The sequence below is a fragment of the Oncorhynchus mykiss genome, chromosome 25 (genome assembly GCF_057628025.1).
Source record: "Oncorhynchus mykiss isolate SJ-2025 chromosome 25, ASM5762802v1, whole genome shotgun sequence".
NCBI lineage: Eukaryota > Metazoa > Chordata > Actinopteri > Salmoniformes > Salmonidae > Oncorhynchus > Oncorhynchus mykiss.
Genome location: NC_143046.1, coordinates 16,485,269 through 16,503,234, shown reverse-complemented (window position 1 = coordinate 16,503,234; position 17,966 = coordinate 16,485,269). Strand labels below are relative to the sequence as shown.

Sequence of the window (17,966 nt, the reverse complement as noted above, 5' to 3'; positions counted from 1 at the left end):
TGATGCTGCCCCCCCTGTGCTTCACGGTTGGGATGGTGTTCTTCAGCTTGCAAGCCTCCCCCTTTTTCCTCCCAACATAACGATGGTCATTATAGCCAAACAGTTCCATTTTTGTTTCATTAGACCAGAGGACATTTCTCCAAAAAGTATGATCTTTGTCCCCATGTACAGTTACAAACCGTAGTCTGTTTTTTCATAGCTGTTTTGGAGCAGTGGCTTCTTCCTTGCTTAGCAGCCTTTCAGGTTATGGTGATATATAGGACTCGTTTTACTGTGGATTATAGACACTTTTGTACTTGATTCCTTCAGCATCTTCACAAGGTCCTTTGCTGTTGTTCTGGGATTGATTTGCACTTTTCGCACCAAAGTACGTTCATCTCTAGGAGACAGAATGCATCTGCTTCCTGAGCGGTATGACGGCTGCGTGGTTCCATGGTGTTTATTCTTTGTACAGATGAACGTGGTACCTTCAGGAAATTGCTCCCAATGATGAACCAGACTCGTGGAGGTCTACAAATATTTTTCTGAGTTCTTGGCTGATTTCTTAGATTTTCCCATGATGTCAAGCAAAGAAGCACTGAGTTTGAAGGTAGGCCTTGAAATACATCCACAGGTACACCTCCAATTGACTCAAATGATGTCAATTAGCCCATCAGAAGCTTTTAAAGCCATGACATAATTTTCTGGAATATTCCAAGCTGTTTAAAGGCACAGTCAACTTAGTGAATGTACACTTCTCACCCACTGGAATTGTGATACAGTGAATTATAAGTGAAATAATCTGTCTGTAAACAATTGTTGGAAAAATTACTTGTGTCATGCACAAAGTAGATGTCCTAACCGACTTGCCAGAACTACAGTTTGTTAATTAACAAGAAACTTGTGGAGTGGTTGAAAAACGAGTTTTAATGACTCCAAACTAAGAGTATGTTAACTTCTGACTTCAACTCTACGTTCTCCATGTTTCCTACATTGTAGCAAGTTAGCATCTGATCTATATTCTACTGTAACCTGGACCGCGGTCCAACATATTGCCTGTCTTATTGACAAATATAATTTTGCCATGTTTGCTTACTGCTTTGGCCGGTGAAGATGACACATTAAATGGCTGCCAAGGGCAGTTCTCATATGAACAGGTCTCTCTTCTGTTGTCGTCCTCCCAACCATACATTCTAATGTTCATTGACCCATTACGCACACCAAATGGCACCAATATAATATATATATAGGGATTAGGGTGCCTTTTGGGATGCAACCCCACTCTGTTGGACCCAGAACAGACTGGAGACATTAAAGCTACCTTTATTTTAAAATACATTTTAGCTACCTTTACCTTTAAGACCCAGGGATGGTTTGCCCCAGAGGGTCAAGCATGTCTTTGTGTGCAGTAGTCAGAACACGTTAACCCCATTGGGCACAGTAGTACAACATGTTGTTGTTATCATAGTCATATATGCCTGAATCTCTATCCATGGCTGAGTAGTAATAATAATAGATTTATTTTAGTGTTTGTATTACAAATGGAATCTCAAAGTCGCATTAAAAAACATGGTTATTATTATACACTACAGGTTATATAAGGAGGATACAGCATGTTAATATTATACTAGATCAGCTGTTATTCTACAGATGATATGAGGAGGATACCCTCCTCATATAACCTGTAGAATAACAGCTGATCTAGTATAGTATTAACATGCTGTACCCTCCTCATATAACCTGTAGAATAACAGCTGATCTAGTATAATATTAACATGTTGTACCCTCCTCATATAACCTGTAGAATAACAGCTGATCTAGCATAATATTAGCATGCTGTACCCTCATATAATCTGTAGAATAACAGCTGATCTAGTATAGTATTAACATGCTGTACCCTCCTCATATAACATGTTAATATTATACTAGATTAGCTGTTATTCTACAGATTATACTGTATGTGGGTACAGCATGCTAATATTATACTAGATCAGCTGTTATTCTACAGCTTATACGAGGGTACAGCATGCTAATATTATACTAGATCAGCTGTTATTCTTCAGGTTATATGAGGAGGGTACAGCATGTTAATATTATACTAGATCAGCTGTTATTCTACAGGTTATATGAGAGTACAGCATGTTAATATTATACTAGATCAGCTGTTATTCTACAGGTTATATGAGGAGGGTACAGCATGTTGATATCTTACTAGATCAGCTGTTATTCTTCAGGTTACATGAGGAGGGTACAGCATGTTTCTACATGCTGATGAGCCCCATTGAGTACCCTACTGCATGTTTTATACAGGATATCAATTACAGCATGTGTGTGTATGTATAGATTAACTTTACTGTTATAGTCATGAGCACCAGGTAAATTAACAGTTTAAATCGAGGTTGACATGTTCTTCTGCAGTGCACACACGTTGGCTTCTGGAGGTTGTCAACAGGTTGGTTGTGAAAGGTTGCACAGAGGTTGTACACTGGTTGTAAATATGTTGCAAGCAGTGCATAGACAGGTTGCAGACATGTACTTCAGACAGACTGTCCAGACATCACAGACCCGTTATCAGTTGACATGCATGTACTGTAACAAGTACCATGTTGAAGGACACAGATTAAGGGATTCATCCTACCTTGTCTTTACTGTAGTTAATGACCCTCTTATCTGGGTAGCTCTCATGTTGCTTGGAAACGGCTTTGAAGTTACATTTTGACTGTATCAATATGGAAAATAATCCTGTTCATTTGTGGATTATAGTAACAATTTTTGCTTTCCTCAACCCATCTCTCACTACCTTCAATATCCCTCCCTCCACCACTACCTCTTCCTGACCTGTCCCTCCCTCTCCTCCCTGCCTCCAGCCTGGGTGGGGGCCCTGGCGATGGGCATGATCTTCTTCTGTTCCCCGGTGGTCTCCATGTTCACCGATCACTTCGGCTGCAGGAAGACAGCTGTGGGCGGGGCCACCATGGCCTTCATCGGACTCCTCAGCACCGCCTTCGCAAAGTAACAGAAACTTCTGTTCTAGAGCCCTCCTAGAACCCTCCAAACATTCTAGAATCATTAGAACACTCCCACACTGTTTATTACTATGACAACCCATCTACTCTAGAACTATTACAACCCATCTACTCTAGAGCCCCTCTAGAACCCTCCAAACATTCTAGAATCATTAGAACACTCCACACCGTTTATTACTATGACAACCCATCTACTCTAAAACTATTACAACCCATCTACTCTAGAGCCCTTCTAGAACCCTCCACAATCTTTAGAACTGTCCTTGTATGTTTTGCCACTCCTTTTGCACATCATTTACACGTCCTGCCCTCAGTGACTTGAGCATTACACATTCATGTTAGGGTGTCACAGGCTCTGTTCCAAAATGTACACTAACTTACTACTTATAAGGAAGTAAAGTATTGGATATACAGTGCATTAAGAAAGTATTCAGACCTCTTGACTTTTTCCACATTTTGTTACGTTACAGCCTTATTCTAAAATTTATTAAATCGATTTCAATCTATACACAATGGCACATAATGACAAAGCAAAAATAGGTTTTTAGAATGTATTACAAAATAAAAAAACTTGAACATCATGGCTTGGTTTTTGCTCTGACATGCACTGTCAACTGTGGGACCTTATATAGACAGGTGTGTGCCTTTCCAAATTATGTCCAATTAATTGAATTTACCTCAGGTGGACTCCAATCAAGTTGTCGAAACATCTCAAGATTGATCAATGGAAACAGAATGCATATGAGCTCAATTTTTAGTCTCATAGCAAAGGGTCTGAATACTTACGTAAATAAGGTATTTCCGTTTTTTATTTTTAATACATTTGCAAACATTTCTAAAAACCTGTTTTCGCTTTGTCGTTATGAGGTATTGTGTGTAGAGTGAGGAAAACAATTAATTTAATTTATTTTAGAATAAGGCTGTAATGTAACAAAATGTGGAAAACGTCAAGGGGTCTGAATACTTAATGAATGCACTGTATATTCTAGCTGCTAAGTTATGCTAGTGTGGAACAAAGCACAGTGGTGAGATCGCCTGCCTCTTCACCCGTTAGAATTGACATACATTAGTTTTCCAGTGTTTCATTACCTCTATCCCCTGCCCACCCAGGTCCCTCAGCCTACGGTATTTCACCTATGGGATCCTGTTTGGCTGTGGCTCGTCCTTTGCCTTCCAGCCCTCCCTGGTGATCCTGGGCCACTACTTCCGGCAGCGGCTGGGCCTGGCCAACGGCGTGGTGACGGCGGGCAGCAGCCTGTTCTCCATGGGCCTCCCGGTGCTGCTCACCAAGGTGGTAGAGCCGCTGGGCCTCAGCAGAACCTTCCAGATCCTCAGCCTCTTCATGCTGGTACTGTTGTAATGTGTTCAATGATAATCCATTACACATCCTGTTTATTTATGTTTTCCTGATTTTGAATGATGTGACTCGTTGAAGTAAACGTCAGATTCGACTTTGAACAACTGTTTATTTTCGTTCTTTTAAACTTAACAGGTCCAGGCCCTGCTGGCCCTGACCTTCAGACCCCTGCTGCCCCAGAGAGCTCCAATGGGACCACCAGAACCAGGGGGCCCCGCTGGGTCCACAACCCAGCCAGGAGCCCCTGCCCGGGGAAGCCGCTGGAGCAGGGCCCAGACCCAGGTCCGGAAGGCCTTTAACGTGAAGGTGTTCCACATCGTCACCTACCGGGTGTGGGCGTTCGGGGTGTCTACGGCTGTGCTGGGTTACTTTGTGCCTTACATCCACTTGGTAAGGGCTCAGGGACCATCAATACAATTTCTTCAAGATTTGACCATGTTCTTGATATTGTGCTGTATTTAGGGCACCGTTTTCACACCTACGCTGTGAGTGAAATTATAATGATAGAATTATAATAATCTGCAGCATAATTTATGATGTCACTTTTCTTTAACAATTTCCATTTAGAATGTTGCTGTGTGTTGGTTTACAGCGCAGCTGTGTTTGCGAGGGGGAAATAATGTCACCCTAACTGCTTCTAGTGTCAGCTTAATTGGCATCTTATCGTATGTAGGAAAACTAGACTTTCTGACCAAGAGTTCACCAAGTCGACTTAAGAGGAAATCTTGTGTAATATTGTGTTGCGTTACGTTGTGTGTTGGGTTAGGTTACGTTGTGTGTTGGGTTAGGTTACATTGTGTTGGGTTATGTCGTGTCATATTGTGTTGTGTTGGGTTAGGTTGGGTTAGGTTACATTGTGGTGTTGGTTAGGTTACATTGTGTGTTGGGTTAGGTTGTGTCATTGTGTTGTTGTGTTAGGTTACATTGTGTGTTGGGTTAGGTTACATTGTGTGTTGGGTTAGGTTACATTGTGTGTTGGGTTAGGTTACATTGTGTGTTGGGTTAGGTTGTGTCATTGTGGTGTTGGGTCAGGTTACATTGTGTGTTGGGTTAGGTTACATTGTGTGTTGGGTTAGGTTACATTGTGTGTTGGGTTAGGTTACATTGTGTGTTGGGTTAGGTTGTGTCATTGTGTTGTTGGGTTAGGTTACATTGTGTGTTGGGTTAGGTTACATTGTGTGTTGGGTTAGGATACATTGTGTGTTGGGTTAGGATACATTGTGTGTTGGGTTAGGTTACATTGTGTGTTGGGTAAGGTTACATTGTGTGTTGGGTTAGGTTACATTGTGTGTTGGGTTAGGTTACATTGTGTGTTGGGTTAGGTTACATTGTGTGTTGGGTTAGGTTACATTGTGTGTTGGGTTAGGTTACATTGTGTGTTGGGTTAGGTTACATTGTGTGTTGCGTTAGGTTGTGTCATTGTGTTGTTGTGTTAGGTTGTGTTGTTGTGTTAGGTTGTGTCATTGTGTGTTGGGTCAGGTTACATTGTGTGTTGGGATAGGCTACATTGTGTGTTGGGTTAGGTTACATTGTGTGTTGGGTTAGGTTACATTGTGTGTTGGGATAGGCTACATTGTGTGTTGGGATAGGCTACATTGTGTGTTGGGTTAGGTTACATTGTGTTTTAGGTTAGGTTGTCAGACAGACCCACTTATCTAAAATAAGCAGCTAGTGACATTGTTGCATGGTGATGTGAGGAATATCAAGGAGACACCTTGTCACAGCAGTATCTTATGTTAAAAATCACAGAGGGAAGAGGAAGGAGGACAGAAGGAGAGAGAGAGAGAGGGAGGGAGGGACAGAGAGCGAGGGAAGAGAAGGGGGCGGTAGATGTGTAGTGTGAAGTTCTGCTACACAAGTCAGATGTTTAGGCAGCCTCCCCACTGCCTGTTCTGTTTTCTCAGGCCCCAGAGCCAGTCCTGTTTTCTCAGGCCCCAGAGCCTGTTCTGTTTTCTCAGGTCCCAGAGCCTGTTCTGTTTTCTCAGGCCCCAGAGCCTGTTCTGTTTTCTCAGGCCCCAGAGCCTGTTCTGTTTTCTCAGGCCCCAGAGCCAGTCCTGTTTGCTCAGGCCCCAGAGCCAGTCCTGTTTGCTCAGGCCCTTCACATGTTTCCTCAGGGAGAGAAGCTTCTGATCAGGAATGGACTTCAGAGGGTTTTGTGTTTTGGATCAGATTCAGGTGTTGGGCGGAGAGGAGAGAAAGGAAATCACTCACCTATAGCTCCGCCCCTTCCTGCTTCATTGTTGACAGTTCTTCTGACAGTGGGACGTTGATGAACAAATGTGTTATTCCAAGGAATGGTTATGGAAATTTGAAATGTTATAAGGAGAAAATATCCCTGTTTCTCCATTGAAATCCCTTCACTAAGAATCCCATTGATTATTTCAACATGGGAATAACACACATGAACGAATCCATGAGGACATATCAAGAAATTACTACGCATTTGATGTGCAATTCTGTATTTTGTTTGGCTATTTTGTTTGGCTGCGTCCAACCCCTCAGGGTGTGTATGAATCCAGGGGGCTTGGTTTGGCTGCTTCCAACTCCTCAGGGGATGTATGTATCCAGGTGGCTTGGTTTGGCTGCTTCCAACCCCTCAGGGGGTGTATGTATCCAGGGGGCTTGGTTTGGCTGCTTCCAACTCCTCAGGGGATGTATGTATCCAGAGGGCTTGGTTTGGCTGCTTCCAACTCCTCAGGGGATGTATGTATCCAGGGGGCTTGGTTTGGCTGCTTCCAACTCCTCAGGGGTGTATGTATCCAGGGGGCTTGGTTTGAAAGCAGCAATGGACATTTTATTTTTTTCACCCCTTTTTCTCCCTAATTTCGTGGTATCCAATTGGCCAACTGCGCCAGGCCCGCAACAGGAGTCGCTAGTGCATGTTGAGACAAGGATATCCCTGCCGGCCAAACCCTCCCTAACCCGGACGACGCTGGGCCAATTGTGCGCCGCCCCATGGGCCTCCCGTTCGCGGCCGGCTGCGACAGAGCCTGGACTCGAACCCACACAACCCAACAGCTAGCACTGCGATGCAGTGCCTTAGACCAATGCGCCACTCGGGAGGCCCTAAGCAATGGACATTTTAAAGTATTCCTCTTGTTCTTTTCCACCAGATGAACTTCGTGAAGGAGCAGTTCAAGGAGCCCCAGAAGGAGTGGATCCTGTTGGTGTGTATAGGAGCCTCATCTGGCGTGGGACGCCTCCTCTTCGGGAAAGTAGGAGACCTCATTCCCGGAGCCAAGAAGATCTGGATGCAGGTGAGGTAACCCTCTTCGGCATTCAATTGTCAGCTTAATTGGAACCAATTCAGATGTTTAAATATGGGTAAGCACGTCAGCCACATCCTCTTGGTTTTTTCCTCTGGATGGTGACGGTTACTAAATACTTCAAATCCATGACTATTTCAAATACATACAATACCGTTCAAAAGTTTGGGGTCACTTAGAAATGTCCTTGTTTTTTAAAGAAAATACCATTTGTTGTACTTTAAAATAATATCAAATTGATCAGAAATACGATGTACAGTTGTGGCCTAAAGTTTTGAGAATGACACATATACATTTTCACAAAGTCTGCTTCCTCAGTTTGTATGATGGCAATTTGCATATACTCCAGAATGTTATGAAGAGTGATCAGATGAATTGCAATTAATTGCAAAGTCCCCCTTTGCCATGCAAATTAATTGAATCCCAAAAAACATTTCCACTGCATTTCAGCCCTGCCACAAAAGGACCAGCTGACATCATGTCAGTTATTCTCTTGTTAACACAGGTGTGAGTGTTGACGAGGACAAGGCTGGAGATCACTCTGTCATGCTGATTGAGTTCGAATAACAGACTGGAAGCTTCAAAAGGAGGGTGGTGCTTGGAATCATTGCTCTTCCTCTGTCAACCATGGTTACCTGCAAGGAAACACGTGCCGTCATCATTGCTTTGCACAAAAAGGGCTTCACAGGCAAGGATATTGCTGCCAGTAAGATTGCACCTAAATCGACCATTAATCGGATCATCAAGAACTTCAAGGAAAGCGGTTCAATTGTTGTGAAGAAGGCTTCAGGGCGCCCAAGAAAGTCCAGCAAGCGCCAGGATCGTCTCCTAAAGTTGATTCAGCTGCAGGATCGGGGCACCACCAGTACAGAGCTTGCTCAGGAATGGCAGCAGGCAGGTGTGAGTGCATCTGCACGCACAGTGAGGTGTCAAGAAGGGCAGCAAAGAAGCCACTTCTCTCCAGGAAAAACATCAGGAACAGACTGATATTCTGCAAAAGGTACAGGGATTGGACTGCTGAGGACTGAGGTAAAGTCATTTTCTCTGATGAATCACCTTTCCGATTGTTTGGGGCATCCGTAAAAAAGCTTGTCCGGAGAAGACAAGGTGAGCGCTACCATCAGTCCTGTGTCATATGCCAACAGTAAAGCATCCTGAGACCGTTCATGTGTGGGGTTGCTTCTCAGCCAAGGGAGTGGGCTCACTCACAATTTTGCCTAAGAACACAACCATGAATAAAGAATGGTACCAACACATCCTCCGAGAGCAACTTCTCCCAACCATCCAGGAACAGGAACAATGCCTTTTCCAGCATGATGGAGCACCTTGCCATAAGGAAAAAGTGATAACCAAGTGGCTCGGGGAACAAAACATGGACCCAAAATATCTATGTCCAGGAAACTCCCCAGCCCTGAATCCCATTGAGAACTTGTGGTCAAACCTCAAGAGGCGGGTGGACAAACAAAAACCCACAAATTCTGACAAAGTCCCAAGCATTGATTATGCAAGAATGAGCTGCCATCAGTCAAGATGTGGCCCAGAAGTTAATTGACAGCATGCCAGGGCGGATTGCAGAGGTCTTGAAAATAAAGGGTCAACACTGCAAATATTGACTCTTTGCATCAACTTCATGTAATTGTCAATAAAACCTTTGACACTTATGAAATGCTTGTAATTATCCTTCAGTATTCCATAGTAACATCTGACAAAATTATCTAAAGACACTGAAGCAGCAAACTTTGTGAAGATTTATATTTGTATCATTCTCAAAACATTTGGCCACGACTGTAGACATTGTTAATGTTGTAAATGACTGACTATTGTAGCTGGAAATGGCTGATTTTTAATGGAATATCTACATAGGTGTACAGAGGTCCATTATCAGCAACCATCACTCCTGTGTTCCAATGGCACGTTGTGTTAGCTAATCCAAGTTTATCATTTTAAAAGGCTAATTGATCATTAGAAAACACTTGCAATAATGTTAGCACAGCTGAAAACTGTTGTCCTGATTAAAGAAGCAATTATAACTGGCCTTCTTTGGACTAGTTGAGTATCTGGAGCATCAGCATTTGTGGGTTTGATTACAGGCTCCAAATGGCCAGAAACAAATAACTTTCTTCTGAAACTCGTAAGTCTATTCTTGTTCTGAGAAATGAAGGCCATTGCGAGAAATTTCCAAGAAACTGAAGATCTGGTACGACGCTGTGTACTACTCCCTTCACAGAGCAGCGCAAACTGGCTCTAACCAGAATAGAAAGAGGAGTGGGAGGCCCCGGTGCACAACTGACCAAGAGGGCAAGTACATTGGTGTCTAGTTTGAGAAACAGACGCCTCACAAGTCCTCAATTGGCAGCTTCATTAAATAGTACCCACAAAACACCAGTCTCAACGTCAACAGTGTAGAGGCGACTCCGGGATGCTGGCCTTCTAGGCAGAGTTCCTCTGTCCAGTGTCTGTGTTCTTTTGCCCATCTTAATCTTTCCTTTTTTTGGCAAGTCTGAGATATGGCTTTTTCTTTGCAACTCTGCCTAGAAGGCCAGCATCCCAGATTTTCTCATGATGTCAAGCAAAAAGGCACTGAGTTTGAAGGTAGGCCTTGAAATACATCCACATGTACACCTCCTATTGACTCAAATTATGTCAATTAGCCTATCAGAATCTTCTAAAGCCACAACATCATTTTCTGGAATTTTCCAAGCTGTTTAAAGGCACAGTCAACTTTAGTGTATTTAAACTTCTGACCCACTGGAAATGTGATACAGTGAATTATTAGTGAAATAATCTATCTGGTAACAATTGTTGGAAAAATGACGTGTGTCATGCACAAAGTAGGTGACCTAACCGACTTGCCAAAACTATAGTTTGTTAACAAAAGATTTGTGGAGTGGTTGAAAACGAGTTTTAAAGACTCCAATCTAAGTGTATGTAACCCCCCCCCCCCCCCCCCCCCCCAAAAAAAAAATACAAGGACATTTCTAAGTGACCCCATTCTTTTGAACGGTAGTGTAAGTAAAATACTCACTGCGCTTGATAAAATGGTTGATTGAAGTGGTTGAAAGTATTTAACATGGACTTGACCCAAGTTGTTTGCCATGTTGGTCAGTTGCTTTGTTGTTTCTGTATGAAGTGAAAGAGTGTATAAGGGAGAAGGTATTAGTCTGGAGAGATATTGGACAACATTAACCTAAGACTCTTCTCTCCGACACGTTACACAATGCCACCCAAAGTGAAATGTACGCCCACACCACTATTTCAAGTGTCTGCTAAATGGCATTAATTATTGCGTGTTTTTTGTCCCTGCTCTTCTCTCCCCCAGTCGGTGTCGTTCATGGTGCTGGGGCTGATGTCCATGATGATCCCCCAGTGCACGGTGTTTGAGGGGCTGATTGTGGTGTGTGTGTTCCTAGGGCTGTGTGATGGCTGCTTCATCACCATCATGGCTCCTATAGCCTTTGAGCTGGTGGGCCCCATGCAGGCCTCGCAGGCTATAGGATACCTACTGGGACTCATGGCCCTGCCCATGACCGCAGGACCCCCCATCGCTGGTGAGTACTATCGAACCGATATCGGTTCCTTGGTTACTAAACACTGACCTCCAAACATTTTGAATGGCAGGTGATAAAGAGATGGTTTACTTCTATGTGACAGGCAATTGCTGCTGAGTATCACCTCAACTTGGGAGTGGAAGCCAACGTGATAAATAGATGGTTAGTTTCTCCTCTACAGGAACCGATTCCTTCCCAACGAGAAAAGTCAAGTCTCGAGCTAGCATAGTAGTACCATATATAGTGCCTTTGGAAAGTATTCAGACCCCTTGACTTTTTCTACATTTTGTTACGTTACAGCCTTATTCTAAAATAGATTAAATAAAAAAAAACATCCTCAGCAATCTACACACAATACCCTACAATGACAAAGCAAAAACAGTTTTTGTTAAGGTACCAAAAAATATCTGCGGCATTGAAGGTCCCCAAGAACACAGTGGCCCCCATCATTCTTAAATGGAAGAGGTTTGGAACCACCAAGACTCTTCCTAGAGCTGGCCGTCCGACCAAACTGAGCAATCTGGGGAGGTGACCAAGAACCCGATGGTCAGTCTGACAGAGCTCAAGAGTTCCTCTGTGGAGATGGGAGAACCTTCTAGAAGGACAACCATTTCTGCAGCACTCCAACAATCGGCCTTTATGGTAGAGTGGCCAGACTGAAGCCACTCCTCAGTAAAAGGCACATGACAGCCCACTTGGAGTTTGCCAAAAGGCACCTAAATGACTCTTTAGACCATGAGAAACAAGATTCTCTGGTCTGATGAAACCAAGATGAAACTCTTTGGCCTGAATGCCAAGCGTTGCTTCTAGAGGAAACCTGGCACCATCCCAACGGTGCATCATGCTGTTGGGATGTTTTTTAGCAGGAGGGACTGGGAGACTAGTCAGGATAGAGGTTAAACTAGTCAGGATAGATTAAACACCTGCTCCAGAGCGCTCAGGACTCAAACTGGGGGCGAAGGTTCACCTTCCAACAGGACAACGACTCTAAGCACACAGCTAAGACAGCACAGGAGTGGCTTCGGGACAAGTCTCTGAATGTCCTTGAGTGGCCCGGACTTGAACTCGATCGAACATCTCTGGAAAGACCTGAAAATAGCTGTGCAGCGACGCTCCCAATCCAACCTAACAGAGCTTGAGAGGATCTGCAGAGAAGAATGGGAGAAACTCTCCAAACACAGGCGTGTCAAGCTTGTAGCGTCATACCCAAGAAGTCTTGATGCTGTAATAGCTGCCAAAGGTCTGAATACATATGTAAATATATATATATATAAAAAAAAAATCATAAAATCATGTTTTTGCTTTGTCATTATGGGTTATTGTGTGTAGATTGATTAGGGAAAAAAAAAACATTTTAGTCAATTTTAGAATAAGGCTGTAACCTAGCAAAATATGGAAAATGTCAAAGGGTCTGAATAATTTCCAAAGGCACTGTAAGTCATTTGAGGAGAGCCACATTCCATATGGAATTATAAATGGGGTAGGATTAAAATAATGTATTTTGTGTTTATCATGCCGTTGAGCTGACATGTCTCCTCCATATACATACGTATATTCACTGCGTTTATGTACGTCATTGGTCTTGGTTCTGAATGTAGCTGGTCTATAGAGTAAATAGAGTGAGTGTGCATCCCGAATGGCACCTTATCCCCTTTAGAGTGCACTATTTTTCACCAGGACCCATAGAGCTCTGGTCAAATGTAGTGTACTATATAGGGAATAGGGTGAAATTTGGGATTCACCCTGAGTAAAGTGGCTGAGTTCCAGGGCTGGTAATTTGTTACAGCGGGAGTAGTAGTCTCGGATAGTGGGTAGTTTAGCGATGGGTTGTAGACATTATGGCTGCATTTATGGGGCTCTGCTACTCTCTACTGCCACTCTTCAGGCTCCACTGCCACTCGCCACATTTCTGTTCAGACCACCAGGGTGCTGTTCAGAGTGATGCAATGATTCTGATAGAAATGTATTACGTAGAACAAGTATCAGTCATGTTGAATAGGGAGTCATATGTCTATCTGCACAATTCAGAATAGTTTTCTCTGGCTGAAAACACTCCAGAGATCCCAGTGAGAAGGAGGAGGAATCATGCCCCGTCAGTCTGCAGCAGGAGCACCCAGACTGGACATAAGCCTGTCTGCTCGCCTCCCGGCAGACCTGGGTTCAAATAGTGTTAGATATATTTTTTTATACTTTGAGCTTTGCTTGAGTCTGCCTTGAGTGCCAGATGTGCGGGGTTTGCAGACTACACTTTAGTAGACTGGATAATTGATTAAATCACACCAGGCAAGCTCAATCAAGCATGACTTAAGTAATTGAAAGATTCTAAATAATATTTAAACCCGGGTCTGTCTCCCAGCTCGTCCTCCTTCTCAGAGCCTCAGTGTTCTGTATTGACATTGCGTCCTGTGAGGCCTGGCTGAATCTCTCTCTCTCTCTCTCTCTTTATTTCTTTCTTTTCTTAGTGCCAGATGTTGGAGGAATTATCTGTCATTTTCAGTTCTTGCTTATGGCAGGGCCACATAGCTAGCTAGCTCCTGACTGAATATTTTGGCCAGTGTTGCCCATCACCCTGGACATACACTAGACACACTTTGCTGAGGAACGTTTTATCAAAATGTACCCCAATTTAGTGGTACACATGGTTTCTATGGTTACCCTGTAAAAATTATCAAGCAAAGACATGCCCCTAGCTGGCGCCTGACTGCTGATGCTGTACCATCTGACAGCCCTCCAGAATAATAAACTATTTCTTAGCTTCTTATACATTTTTAAGACCGTTAATTATAAGTTCTGAGCAAGTTCCTGGAATAAAACAAACAAACAGGTAAAACAACTTGAATCACCAAGATAGTGGGTGAATAGCAAATCAAATCAAATCAAATCAAATCAAATTTTATTTGTCACATACACATGGTTAGCAGATGTTAATGCGAGTGTAGCGAAATGCTTGTGCTTCTAGTTCCGACAATGCAGTAATAACCAACAAGTAATCTAACTAACAATTCCAAAACTACTGTCTTGTACACAGTGTAAGGGGATAAAGAATATGTACATAAGGATATATGAATGAGTGATGGTACAGAGCAGCATAGGCAAGATACAGTAGATGGTATCGAGTACAGTATGTACAAATGAGATGAGTATGTAAACAAAGTGGCATAGTTTAAAGTGGCTAGTGATACATGTATTACATAAGGATACAGTCGATGATATAGAGTACAGTATATACGTATGCATATGAGATGAATAATGTAGGGTAAGTAACATTATATAAGGTAGCATTGTTTAAAGTGGCTAGTGATATATTTACATCATTTCCCATCAATTCCCATTATTAAAGTGGCTGGAGTTGAGTCAGTGTCAGTGTGTTGGCAGCAGCCACTCAATGTTAGTGGTGGCTGTTTAACAGTCTGATGGCCTTGAGATAGAAGCTGTTTTTCAGTCTCTCGGTCCCAGCTTTGATGCACCTGTACTGACCTCGCCTTCTGGATGATAGTGGGGTGAACAGGCAGTGGCTCGGGTGGTTGATGTCCTTGATGATCTTTATGGCCTTCCTGTGACATCGGGTGGTGTAGGTGTCCTGGAGGGCAGGTAGTTTGCCCCCGGTGATGCGTTGTGCAGACCTCACCACCCTCTGGAGAGCCTTACGGTTGAGGGCGGAGCAGTTGCCGTACCAGGCGGTGATACAGCCCGCCAGGATGCTCTCGATTGTGCATCTGTAGAAGTTTGTGAGTGCTTTTGGTGACAAGCCGAATTTCTTCAGCCTCCTGAGGTTGAAGAGGCGCTGCTGCGCCTTCTTCACAATGCTGTCTGTGTGTGTGGACCAATTCAGTTTGTCTGTGATGTGTATGCCGAGGAACTTAAAACTCTCCACTACTGTTCCATCGATGTGGATAGGGGGGTGTTCCCTCTGCTGTTTCCTGAAGTCCACAATCATCTCCTTAGTTTTGTTGACGTTGAGTGTGAGGTTATTTTCCTGACACCACACTCCGAGGGCCCTCACCTCCTCCCTGTAGGCCGTCTCGTCGTTGTTGGTAATCAAGCCTACCACTGTTGTGTCGTCCGCAAACTTGATGATTGAGTTGGAGGCGTGCGTGGCCACGCAGTCGTGGGTGAACAGGGAGTACAGGAGAGGGCTCAGAACGCACCCTTGTGGGGCCCCAGTGTTGAGGATCAGCGGGGAGGAGATGTTGTTACCTACCCTCACCACCTGGGGGCGGCCCGTCAGGAAGTCCAGTACCCAGTTGCACAGGGCGGGGTCGAGACCCAGGGTCTCGAGCTTGATGACGAGCTTGGAGGGTACTATGGTGTTGAATGCCGAGCTGTAGTCAATGAACAGCATTCTCACATAGGTATTCCTCTTGTCCAGATGGGTTAGGGCGGTGTGCAGTGTGGTTGAGATTGCATCGTCTGTGGACCTATTTGGGTGGTAAGCAAATTGGAGTGGGTCTAGGGTGTCAGGTAGGGTGGAGGTGATATGGTCCTTGACTAGTCTCTCAAAGCACTTCATGATGACGGAAGTGAGTGCTACGGGGCGGTAGTCGTTTAGCTCAGTTACCTTAGCTTTCTTGGGAACAGGAACAATGGTGGCCCTCTTGAAGCATGTGGGAACAGCAGACTGGTTTAGGGATTGATTGAATATGTCCGTAAACACACCGGCCAGCTGGTCTGCGCATGCTCTGAGGGCGCGGCTGGGGATGCCGTCTGGGCCTGCAGCCTTGCGAGGGTTAACACGTTTAAATGTCTTACTCACCTCGGCTGCAGTGAAGGAGAGACCGCATGTTTTCGTTGCAGGCCGTGTCAGTGGCACTGTATTGTCCTCAAAGCGGGCAAAAAAGTTATTTAGTCTGCCTGGGAGCAGGACATCCTGGTCCGTGACTGGGCTGGATTTCTTCCTGTAGTCCGTGATTGACTGTAGACCCTGCCACATGCCTCTTGTGTCTGAGCCGTTGAATTGAGATTCTACTTTGTCTCTGTACTGACGCTTAGCTTGTTTGATAGCCTTGCGGAGGGAATAGCTGCACTGTTTGTATTCGGTCATGTTACCAGACACCTTCCCCTGATTAAAAGCAGTGGTTCGCGCTTTCAGTTTCACGCGAAGGCTGCCATCAATCCACGGTTTCTGGTTAGGGAATGTTTTAATCGTTGCTATGGGAACGACATCTTCAACGCACGTTCTAATGAACTCACACACCGAATCAGCGTATTCGTCAATGTTGTTGTCTGACGCAATACGAAACATGTCCCAGTCCACGTGGTGGAAGCAGTCTTGGAGTGTGGAGTCAGCTTGGTCGGACCAGCGTTGGACAGACCTCAGCGTGGGAGCCTCTTGTTTTAGTTTCTGTCTGTAGGCAGGGATCAACAAAATGGAGTCGTGGTCAGCTTTTCCGAAAGGGGGGCGGGGCAGGGCCTTATATGCGTCGCGGAAGTTAGAGTAACAGTGATCCAAGGTCTTTCCACCCCTGGTTGCGCAATCGATATGCTGATAAAATTTAGGGAGTCTTGTTTTCAGATTAGCCTTGTTAAAATCCCCAGCTACAATGAATGCAGCCTCCGGATGAATGGTTTCCAGTTTGCAAAGAGTTAAATAAAGTTTGTTCAGAGCCATCGATGTGTCTGCTTGGGGGGGGATATATACGGCTGTGATTATAATCGAAGAGAATTCTCTTGGTAGATAATGCGGTCTACATTTGATTGTGAGGAATTCTAAATCAGGTGAACAGAAGGATTTGAGTTCCTGTATGTTTCTTTCATCACACCATGTCACGTTAGTCATAAGGCATACGCCCCCGCCCCTCTTCTTACCAGAAAGTTGTTTGTTTCTGTCTGCGCGATGTGTGGAGAAACCCGTTGGCTGCACCGCTTCGGATAGAGTCTCTCCAGTGAGCCACGTTTCCGTGAAGCAAAGAACGTTACAGTCTCTGATGTCCCTCTGGAATGCTACCCTTGCTCGGATTTCATCAACCTTGTTGTCAAGAGACTGGACATTGGCAAGAAGAATGCTAGGGAGTGGTGCACGGTGTGCCCGTCTCCGGAGTCTGACCAGAAGACCGCCTCGTTTCCCTCTTTTTCGGAGTTGTTTTTTTTTGGGGTCGCTGCATGGAATCCACTCAGTTGTCCTGTTTGTAAGGCAGAACACAGGATCCGCGTCGCGAAAAACATATTCTTGGTAGTACTGATGGTGAGTTGATGCTGATCTTATATTCAGTAGTTCTTCTCGACTGTATGTAATGAAACCTAAGATGACCTGGGGTACTAATGTAAGAAATAACACGTAAAAAAACAAAAAACTGCATAGTTTCCTAGGAACGCGAAGCGAGGCGGCCATCTCTGTCGGCGCCGGAAGTAAAAGCTCCTCCCTTAGATCTTCTCCACCAATTCATTTTGAGATAGAGGCGTTGAGAGTGGACACGAGGAATCAAGGAAATACAATTGAGATTTGCTCAGTGATGCTATCTTGAAACTTCTCCCTCCCTTGTCCCCCAGGACTCCTGCATGACTACTGTGGTGATTACAACGTGGCCTTCTACCTGGCAGGCGGTCCTCCCATCGTGGGGGGCATTGTGCTGTTCTTTGTGCCCCTGATACACCGGCGGCAGCAGAGAGCCTTTGCAGGTCAGGATGGGGGGCCAGATGACCCCAGCAGGGATCATATGCTGCCCCCGGCGGCCTGCTCTAACGGAAACATGATGCCTGGGTACACTGACGTGGAGACACACATCTGAGTAGCACTACACAAAGGTATGAGAGGACACACACACACCACACACACACACACACACACACACAC

General features: G+C 44.5%; 1 protein-coding gene across 1 annotated transcript in view; it reads left to right on the top strand.

Annotated features, from left to right (window-relative positions):
- Window positions 1-17,966, top strand: part of LOC110504648 (monocarboxylate transporter 8) — a 33,216-nt gene that overhangs the window by 7,795 nt on the left and 7,455 nt on the right. The window contains exons 2-7 of the mRNA XM_021583413.3: window positions 2,847-2,991; window positions 4,116-4,353; window positions 4,498-4,752; window positions 7,476-7,619; window positions 10,948-11,176; window positions 17,663-17,917. Coding sequence (XP_021439088.2) covers window positions 2,847-2,991; window positions 4,116-4,353; window positions 4,498-4,752; window positions 7,476-7,619; window positions 10,948-11,176; window positions 17,663-17,901 — 1,250 coding nt within the window. The 3' untranslated portion in view covers window positions 17,902-17,917. The remainder of the gene's footprint in view (window positions 1-2,846; window positions 2,992-4,115; window positions 4,354-4,497; window positions 4,753-7,475; window positions 7,620-10,947; window positions 11,177-17,662; window positions 17,918-17,966) is intronic.